General features: G+C 44.9%; 1 protein-coding gene across 10 annotated transcripts in view; it reads right to left on the bottom strand.

The window, feature by feature from the left end:
• Positions 1-2,290: 2,290 nt before the first annotated feature.
• Positions 2,291-10,772, bottom strand: part of LOC119180778 (uncharacterized) — a 37,096-nt gene continuing 28,614 nt past the window's right edge. For 8 of the 10 annotated variants that reach the window (XM_075875949.1, XM_075875947.1, XM_075875941.1 and 5 more), the window contains one exon: positions 8,775-8,892. In XM_075875949.1, coding sequence (XP_075732064.1) covers positions 8,839-8,892 — 54 coding nt within the window. In that variant the 3' untranslated portion in view covers positions 8,775-8,838. Of the gene's footprint in view, positions 2,935-3,043; positions 3,346-8,774; positions 8,893-10,772 lie in introns of those variants that run through there. The other 2 variants (XM_075875940.1, XM_075875939.1) reach the window with 2 other exon arrangements.

Raw genomic sequence — 10,772 nt, 5'->3', positions numbered from 1 at the left:
AGGCAATCTCAAATGTTGATACTCAGTCATGTTGCTGTTCAATAGGTCACTGCATTATGCACTAGCACAGTCACTCAACACGAGTCCACTAAAATTTGATCTAGCCAGACAAACCACTCAGACGACTGGCATTTGGTGCGTCAGAGAGGTTGTATCTGCCACTGCAGTGCGTCCGCGTTGCAACTGTGCCTGCAATGTAATCATGCCAGAAAAAAAACTTGTTTCTTATACTTTTTATACACACTCTGTCTATATATATTTATAATTGTCTGTAACAAAAGCACATTCTTTTTATAGAGAAGTCTTAAGTGCAAGCCAGGCAGACCCCCAAAGAATAAAAGAGACGAGCACTGGCCTTAACAGCTTTTGTTCTTTTTGCAACATGTACAGCTGGCCACAGTTTTTTTCGAAAGCAAAAAATTCGAACATGCTCATTTATTCGGACACCGCCCCGTCACTACCACTCGTTCCACTGAAGTAGTTTAAACTCGGGACCAAAAATTCAGACACCTCAAGGTGCACCGTTCAGATTTTCTGCACTCCGGCTGGCTGATCGAGTGCGGCATCAAATCTCATGACCACAATGTTTCTACAATATTTTCACTAGGTTGCCAGCACTAAAAGGTTGCAGTGGCTATGGCTACAGATTGTGTCAGCGTAAAGTCAATGCCTCGACTAGAATTGTCGATTTCAAAGGCCATGCGTTTTTCAACTGCACCTAATGGCTGTTTTCGACCAAGTATTCATTGAATGACTACCACAACCACACTGCAAACCAAGCCAAGTCAGAATCAGCTTGGTGATCGCTCGAAATGACCGCACGTATGCAGCAAACAAAAAAACATGAATTGTACAGCACGAACTAGATTGACGTGACTTAGTTTCCTTTTGGCATTTGAAAGTTTGCTTGTCCATTATTTCCGTCGCCAAGCGTGTTTTGCATCTCGCTCTCTTGTTTGTTGCTTCACAACCAAGCCCTGATAAAATGGCTTCGACGCTATCAGTTCCATTTGTACCTTGGCACTAACAAAAGAACTCAGAAATTACAAGACACATAGGGTGGCAGAAGAAGCTGAAATAATTTGTTAGATTGAAGTAGCGAGACTTCAATCTGTTGCTGCTTAGAAGTTTTTGCAGCGCCGGGCAACGATAGGTGAGCAGCGGCTTATGAAGACACCGCTGAAGTGCCACCCACACCAATGTTATGCAGATTTAGCGTAGGCCTTAACAGTGCTACGACCTAAAATTATGGTCAAACACTGGCTAAAATACAGGCAGACTAGTAACCTGTAATTGTGCTTGTGTGCAGACGTGCACTGACTTTTTTCCGGCCACTGGGCTAATAAAGTTGCTTTTTTTCTGGCAAGTCCTTTCTTTTGGACTCTTGATTATTGAGATTTTTCAACGGTTCTTGCCTAGTACGAATAAACAGTCAGTACTTATAAATGCCATAGCTACATAACATTGAATATGCAAGAAAACATTGCATACAAACACACAAATAGTTAACAATGATGTGAATACGTGAATAGAAAATTAACAGGTTTAAAAAAATATATAGAGGTATGAATGATACAAAGTTTTCACATTTTCTTGATGTGGCGAGGTTAAGTGGAACCAACATATTTATTCTTGCTTCTGCCAAAAATCTGTCTCACAAAATCCCGAGGCACAGCTGCAGCAGTACAGTTCAGATGAGCAACAAGATGTCTTCCTTTTGCAATATAATTTACGCATTGTGCATATTGTCACAGGGTCGTGAAGTGGACAAAGCGAGCAGACTGCAGGTCAAATAAACTGTTCATTTGGACTGAACTTGCGGCCACATAAAAGGAAGGTCAGATTGCAGCAAGACACTGGCACTGAAAGTGGCGAGCAGAGCGTTGGCTATTGATAAACTGACAAGCGACGAAGCGTGTCGGCATTTATACGCTTGCCATCGAACATTCTAGCGTTATCGCTAGCAGCAGTGTAGGTTCCAGAATAACCTGAAGTGCTCGTGAAATGGGCGCAATCTTCACAAAATGATCTGCTGCATTCTTGAAGCTTCCTGAACACTGTATCCCTAGCAAAAATTGTGATAGAAAAACTGATAGGCTATCAGGTTATTGACAGCTGTACCAGTCTATTGGTGTACCAGTTCATAAGTGCACCAGTCTCTAGGTGCACCAGTATATAGGTGCCCCAACCTATATAGTAGAAGCTCACAAGGGCATTGGTGCTTAGCCGACTGGTGGGTTCGCCACTGCATTAGAGCGAGCAAGACGGACAATGAAAATGAACACAAAAATAAGACAAAATCTTTTATTTTATGCTTGATAAATAAATTTTTGGATTTCATGAGGTCGTTAATATTGTTGGCGAGCACCTTGTTCAGGATCTTCATCTTTCCGTCCACCTCTCCAATTGGCACCGAGTTCATCAAGTAATGACTGAAGAAATCTGCATGATCAAAAACGAAGCATATTATAGACACTTATTTAGTGACAATTACGTCAAAACAAAAGAGTAAATATGACAAATAAGTACGAGTAATATTGCTGTCTTTATATTTTAATTTTATTGATTTTAGCATATTAGCACCCAACTCCAATAGGCAAAAATACGAGGCTTGAAGCCTTAGTAGTTACAACACGTGGAGCCTCAAATGAATTTACTGACATGCACAAGCATGCAGCCAATCACTTTCATAAATTTTGGGCAAACTGGGAAATTTTACCTACCAGAAAGCACAGTGTACTTTTCCTTGTCCAAGGAAGTTCTCACCTTTCCTTTAGTAAGGTTGGAGGCTGCACCACTGACGGAACAGCCGACTAGGCCTGCCGTTGAAAAAATGGCCACAGCCGCCTCACACACAAACAGAGTTTTACTTTTCGTGCTCATGAGATGGCAATAAACGCCCTCGAATATGGCGATTCCTCTGTCCATTTGCACCTACAAAACAAATTTAAGATAATGTATACACTAACAATATGTCAATACACATTCCCTCATTACTGCAGACACCCTTATGACAAAGCTTGCACACAGAGTTTTACAATACCTCTCCGTCAGTGGGCACATAATTGATAATTTGCCCTGGCAGCTGGTCATTGTCCTCTCTCACACTTGCGAAGACCACTCGCTGGTGATCAAAAACTTCACTGCTGCCCCTGGTCATAGTGGCGGTGCGTGGTGGCTGCACGGTGGAAGTATGTGGCGGCCGCACGGCTGTAGTTTCTGGTGGCAGGACGGCGGCGGTACATGGTGGTTGCACGGTAGCAGTGCACGATAGTGGCAAAGGTGCAGCTTCTTTTAATGATGTCGGTGTGTGGCTGCAACACTCGCAAAGCACAAGCTTTTTTTCTGTAATAAAAAAGCAGAGCATGCAGAAAAAGGAACCGTATCGCACCCTCATTACAATTGCATCCTAGGTCTGACTGAATCGACAAGGGTGTGCAAGCTAGCAAGGCCTAATAACATGACAAATATTGCATGCAGAAGAGATACCATGTGAAAGTAGAATAATAGGCTGGGTGTTACGTTTCTAAGTCATGATACGATTATCAGGGACACCGAAGTTGAGGGCTTCAGAAAGTTTGACCATGTGTTCTTTAATGTACACTACCGTACACCATGCTGCGACAGTATGAAAAAGCATACTCACAAGTGATTAGAATAATGTGTGCATCACTGCCAAGTTTGAGATATAAGCTTACCGTATTTACTCGATTCTACCGCGCCCTCGATTGTAACGGGCACCCGATTTCCACCGCGAAAAAAAAAAAAAACGTAAGACATCAATTGCAACGCGCACCCATTTTTCTCGCTGGCCCGCATGATCACACCACTCGAAAAAACGACTCCTTTCGTGAGCGTCTTCCATTTCAATATGAGGCACGGGCGAAGATTGTGCTCCTCTGACGTGTAACAGAGCATTGCCGTCACTGTAGTTTTACCGTGGACCGATGTCAGCACATGAACTTGCTTCGCCCCTTTCTTCTCGACGGTTGTGGTGCCAGGCATGTCGAAGTAAAGAGGTGTCTGATCGGCATTCCCGATTTGCCCAAGCAGGTAGCCGTTGTTGCGCCGCAAGTTTAGGACGAACCTCTGAAAACTTTCATCGTTTTCAAAAACTTTCAAAGTTTTTCATCGTATTCCTCCGCAAAACTTTTCGCATGTGCATGTTCCCCTTCGGAGGGAAAAGCCTTTCCTCTTCATAAAGTTAGTTAGCCAGCACCTGCTTGCTTTAAACTGGCTCCGCATTAGACCTTTTTTTAGGACTAATTGCATAGCCCGCATTTGGAGCAGTTCTGTCGTCACGGGCCGCTGTGCCGCTCGCTGCTCAAGCACATACTCGCCGAGCAGCTTTTTAATTTGCGGAAACCGACCCTGCTGTGGTCCACTGAAGCCTTTGCGTGAAGCTTTGCTGTCGACAATCTTTTGCTTTTGTTTCCGCCGGTCCCACACGCACGTTTTGGGGACTCCGAACGACCGCGATGCGGCCCGATTTCCGTCCGTTTAAGCACACGCGATGACTTTTCTTTTAAAAGCGGCATCGTGGTGCACTCGAGTTTTTGGAGTCGGCCCTTCCACGCCGTCGATGCTAATGCACTACTAGATGACGAACTCCTCAGCACACGTACGAAGTGCCGCACATGGGAAACACATAGGCAGAAATGGCCGACGCGCCATGCCGACACATGTAGGGGGCGGCCATTTTGGATTTGCTGATGGCAATAGATTGACCATAATTTTTTTGTTCGTACTCGATTCTAACGTGCATGCGATTTATGAACTTGCTTAACCGGAAAAAAGGTGCGCGTTAGATTCGAGTAATTACAGTAGACTGCATTCTGCTTTACAGCAAAATTAAATGATCAATATAAGAAAACTGCAACCTAGTTATGTATACAACAGTAGCAACAGTGCATGACAATAATTTATAAGGAAATAACCAAACCTGTTTTGAAAATTTTGTTGCAAAGAGCCTTTTCAAGTATCCTAATGCGCTCCAATAGCTTGGCGTTTTCAGCCCTGAGCAAACTAATATTTTCTTTGAGATGTTCTGCCTCCGTCTTCTCTTTGCCAACATCACCAAACAGGAGGTCCTGATTCCTTTTTTTTTGAAGTGTTTGTCAACAACCTTCTTTTTCTGTTGAACAGTAGCTTGATGTCGTGTTTTCTGCAAATGCATAGCCAAACCAAGATACAGTAAAACCTCGTTAATTCAAAATCACTGCCACCGTGAGAATCTTCGAATTAAGTGGGTTTTGGATTAACAGAACATACAATCAATGGGATGCAAGGAACTTGCTATTCTTCAAAGCAATGAGGGATGATCCTTTACTGCGCTCGCTAGCTTGCGCTTTCAACGGTTATGTTTTTCTGCAATGCTTAGTCTTAATTTTGCCGCAAACACGAAGGAATCGAGGGCTTCGCCGCTGCCACCAGAAAGAAAAAAAAATGCAGGCGTGGTCAACAAAAATGCACGCTAGCAGAAAACAATACGTGCTTGTTACAATGTTGGCTCAAGTGCAGCGCCCCCACACGGCGCTGATAGTTGTGTTGAGCTGAGAAGCCTGGCACAGCGGGAGGTGGTCGTTTTGGAAACAATGAAGTCAGTTCGTTCTAGGCAAAGGGCTCAACATGTTCTCATGTTCCTCACGGGCCTGATGGCCTGCTGTTCACGGTAGTCAGTACTGACTGGCCATCCGATAATCTACACATGTAACAACTGGCAACGAGGATGAAAGGAAGTTTCATGTAAGTATTCGTTCCCGCACCGCTCTGCCATCTGTTCACCATGCCAAGTTTCGGCAACCTCGAGCCGTTTGAGAGAGGAGGAGACGACTGGCCCTGTTACGTGGACCGGCTCCAAGCATTTTTCCTGGCGAATGATGTCGCCCCAGACAGGCGTACTGCCGTGTTCATCAGCTGCTGCGGGCACGTTGAAAACGTTGCTTTGCTCCGCAATTTGGTCAAGCCCACCAAGCCCAGTGACAAGACGCTGGACGAGATTCTTCAAGTTCTTGGAAGCCAATATTGTCCGAAGCCCTCTGCCGTCGTGCAGCATTTCCGTTTCAACTCGCGGTTCGCGCAGAAGAAGAATCCGTCAGCAATTTTATCGCAGCACTAAAAAGCCTGTCCGAGCACTGTCCGAGCAGCTTTTGAGCTGAACTCGAAAACATGCTTTGCAACTGCATCGTGTGTGGCATAAACATCGTGGATGTTCAGACACGACTTCTGGGAAAACCGGACCCCACCTTCGATGACGCCGTGCAGACGGTCCTGGCAATAGAAGCAGCAAAAAGGGACGCAGGTGAGATAGCGCAAATGAACACAAGCAGCGCTTTCTTGACTCACCATGTCTCGTCAGGTTCTGGGGGCGTAACCTGCTACCGCTGCAGGGACGGACATCTTGCATCAAAATGCAAGCATATGAAGACAATCTGCAATTACTGCCACAAGCGAGGTCATAAGGTGAATGTGTGCAATTAAAGACGAAGAGACAGCCAAGCCCGAAGTAACAGCCCTACTAAGGCTCGTTTGTTCTCGGCCTGCAGTTCGTCGTCGAGTAACCGTCATCGTGTTAATACTGTGCGCAAACATGACGCCGCTATCACTTCATCGTACGAAGTTTTTGACATGTGGCCGGTCGACTACGCCACGCCACCTTTGCCTTTCACCGTCACTGTTGGCATTTGCGGCAAGCCGTTCCGCATGGCAGTGGACACAGGGGCAAGTGTCTCTGTCATGGCCAAGTTGCGTCTTCTTCGCTTTTGCCTTCGGTTCCTGCGCAGCCGTGACAAGTGCTTCTGCAAAGCTATTCCGGGGAACTAAAAAAGGTTCAGGGCAAAGCCGACGTCAGGGTGAAGTTTCATGACAGAGAGGCCGACCTACCTATTTTTCTGACCCGAGACGGATCGCCCAATCTTCTTGGACGCAACTGGATGCATGAGCTGGGCATCGGCGTTTACGACGTTGAAATGAAGATTCACACACTTTCAGACATCAAACACCTAGTCCAAGACTATGCCGAAGTGTTTGAAGAAGGCCTGGGTACATTCAAGGGTGCTAAAGCTTCTCTACATACTCCTTCAGGTGCTCCGCCTCGGTTCTTCAAGCCACGTCCACTGTCGTACGCCTTGACAGATGGAGTAACTGAAGAAATCCATAGACTAAGAAGAGATTCCATTCTTGTTCCAGTCAAGACAGTAAAGTGGGCTGCACCTATTGTTCCTGTGCCCAAAAGAGATGGACGCATAAGAATCTGTGGAGACCTTGGTGTCACCATAAACCCGGTGGCAATAGTGGAGCAGTACCCCATTGCAAGGATCGAGGACCTGTGGACTGTGCTTGCTGGTTTTTGCGAGATGCGTACCAGCAAGTTGTCCTTGACGAGGCCTCTAGGGAGTACATCACCATTTCAACGCATATGGGGTTATTTCAGTACACCCGGTTGCCTTTTGGCATCTCATCTGCTCCTGCCATAATTCAGCGCGAGATGGAGAACTTGCTCAGGGGACTGTCCCATGTGGCAGTCTATTTTGATGACGTTCTTGTGACTGGCGAAAATGATGCTGAGCACCTTCACAACCTTCGTGCTGTACTTGATGACCTACCCGGCTGTCAGGTTTTCTGCCAAGATCGCCAGTACTCTAGAGGCGGTGGTGTGCTCACTGCCGTCAGTAATACCTTGCCTTGCACCAGTGTTCATACGCCCAGTGACCTTGAAATAATATGGCTACTCTTTCGCTCCCCTCTTCATACCATCTTACTTGGTGTATGCTACCGCCCACCGAGAACAGATACAGGCTTTACTGAGATGCTTAGCTGCGTCCTGGACAGACTCACGACAAAATATACTAACGCTCAGGTATTATTCTTCAGGAACTTCAACTTCTCTCACAAACTGGGCTGGAAATCCACCTTCATCACTGAGCGATAATGATAACGAGTTCCTAGATCTCTGCTTTAACTTCAATTTAAGTCAGCTTGTGTTGCAACCAATACGCGTCATGCAGGATTCGGCCAGAGTTTTAGATCTGATACTAACCAATAGCCCAAATAGCCTCTCTTCAATGTCCTACCTCTGTGAAATTAGCGACCATAAAATAATCCACACAGTATTCAGCTTTACCTTGCCAAGACAAGAATCGTGGAATAAAACAATACGCTTATATGATAAACGTAACTAAGATGCCATAGACAATGAGCTTATTGCTGATTACCCGACTTTCTGTACCAATTTTCATTGTCACACACTACAAGAAAACTGGTTGATCTTCCAACAAAAGTTTACTGAGCTTGCTACTAACCATATTCCAGTTATATCGGTACAAGCCAACCACAACAATACTTCGCTCACCAGGAAACTAAAATCTCTAGAAAAAAATAAAAAACGCCTTTTCCTCTTGGCAAGGAAGAAACATTGTGCTGTGGCCTGGGAAAATTATTACGTAGCTGAGAAAGTTTACTTATCAGTTATGCGTCGTGACAAGCACTCCTTCTTTTACGATACCTTACCTTGTGTACTGCAAAGCAACCCTGAAAAATTCTGGCAAATTTTGAATCCCAAGCCACCTTCTACCGTTATCATTACCGACCATAATGACATTACGATTCCTGAACAAAAATGTGCTGAGGTATTTAATCTTGCTTTTTCATCTGTATTCACCACCAAACCTGATGCTCCTCTACCTGTACCCCACCCCCTGTCCAGGATGTTATGTCAGCAATCCACTTCAGCGAGAAAGGAATAATGCCCATAATTGAAAAGCTTAAACTTTCACCTTCATCTGGGGCAGATGATATCAATCCGAAAGTGTTAAAAAACACCAAGAACATCTGCGCAGCCTATCTCAGATTAATCTTCTTGCAGTCTCTTTCTTCCGGTAGTAGCCCTCTCGCCTGGAAAGAAGGGCAGATCGTTCCAATTTATAAATCAGGCATCAAAACATCTCCTCTTTACTACCGACCAATTTCCCTGACCAGTATACCCTGCAAAATAATAGAGCACGTCATATACACACATATCATGCAGTTTCTTGACACCAAAAACTTTTTTAACACATCTCAACATGGATTCCACAAGGGCCTCTCATGTGAAACGCAACTTGCCATGTTCATCCATGACTTACATATCAACCTCAATATTAACAAACAGGTCAATGCCATTTTTCTTGATTATGCAAAAGCATTTGATAAGTTACCCCACCAACAGCTATTACTTAAACTCTCACAGTTGAACCTGCATCCCGACATTTTCCATTATATTGATGAATTCCTTGCTAGTCGATCGCAGTCAGTACATGTCAATAATTCCATTTCCGGCCCCCTTCCTGTAACATCTGGCGTACCGCAAGGTAGCGTCTTGAGTCCACTGCTATTTCTTACTTATATTAATGACCTCCCTCTACATGTTGCCTCTCAAATTTTAATGTTCGATGACGATTGTATCTACCGTCCAATCACTAACAATTCCGATCACTCTCTTTTACAAGACGATCTTAACAATGTTCAAGATTGGTGCTACGAATGGTTGATGACCCTGAACCCCAGCAAATGCAAGGTAATAAGTTTCACCCGCCGCCTACAGCCATTATACACACCCTACACTATTGCTAACACTTAATTAGAAAGAGTAAGTACATTTAAGTACCTCGGTATCCCTTTTTCACATAACTTAAATTGGTCACCTCATATAACATGCGTTACGGCCTCGGCCAACTAAACCCTTGGATTCCTAAAACGCCATCTCCGCCATGCACCACGTCATGTAAAATTTCTAGCATATAAGTCACTCGTCCTCCCGAAGCTAGAATACGCTTCTCCTATCTGGTCACCTCATCAAACATACCTTATCAAAGCCCTAGAAGCCATTCATAACTGCGCAGTAAGGTTCATTCAATCGTCATATTCTTATTATACCAGCGTATCACAACTAAAAATTCAGTCTGGCTAAAACACGCTATCGTCCCGGCGCCACATCGATTCATTATTCCTTTTTCACAAGTTTTTCCACAGCTCACTTCATCATGCCCCATATATTCTGGACCCGCCACTGCGCACATCTCTGCCCACACGGCACCATTTACAAGTTACTCGTCCCTGCAGCTACAATGGACTTTTTCTGAATCTTTCTTATGTCGATCATCAGCTGACTGGAACGGCCTGCCCCGCAATATCGTCGAAACCATCTGCTTATCCTCATTTTCTAAAAAAATAAAACTTGGTATGTCTCAATAAATGTATTGTAGCCACTATCCTGTACGTGCATCGTAGCCACTATCTTGTAAATGTGTGTAACTAGTTTTTTATGTAGCCACTATTATGTTAACACCACCCCTTATGTAGTACCTCCCTGCGAGGTCTTTAGGGAAAATAAAGTGAAGTGAAGGATGTCCTCAGGCCAAGCCTGCAGGCATCTGTATTCCTAAAGCAACTCAAGCAGAAGTTGTATGCTGACAGAGGGTCCCGGCAGGCTCCATCACTGCAGCCAAGTGATGACCTGTACATGCGAAACTTTCACAGAGGTACACTCTGGGTGCCTGCTAGTGTTGTGGACATCACTTTGTCATCAGCCAGTGTCCGTTTTGAAGATGGAACCTTGGAAAACCGACACAGCGACCATTTGCGCCTTGTGCAGACAGTAACATTGGCCTCTCCTGAAACTGCTATCGCTGCAGCTCCACCACAGTTGGAGCCACCGCTTCTCCATGCACAAGCTGTTCCAGAAGTGCCTCATCAGGAACAGCTACCTGGAACTAGCTTCTCTGGGAGTAGCTGTG

This window comes from Rhipicephalus microplus, chromosome 10 (genome assembly GCF_043290135.1).
Source record: "Rhipicephalus microplus isolate Deutch F79 chromosome 10, USDA_Rmic, whole genome shotgun sequence".
NCBI classification, from domain to species: domain Eukaryota; kingdom Metazoa; phylum Arthropoda; class Arachnida; order Ixodida; family Ixodidae; genus Rhipicephalus; species Rhipicephalus microplus.
The sequence above is the reverse complement of the archived record's forward strand: the minus strand, read 5'-3'. Positions and strand labels throughout refer to the sequence as shown.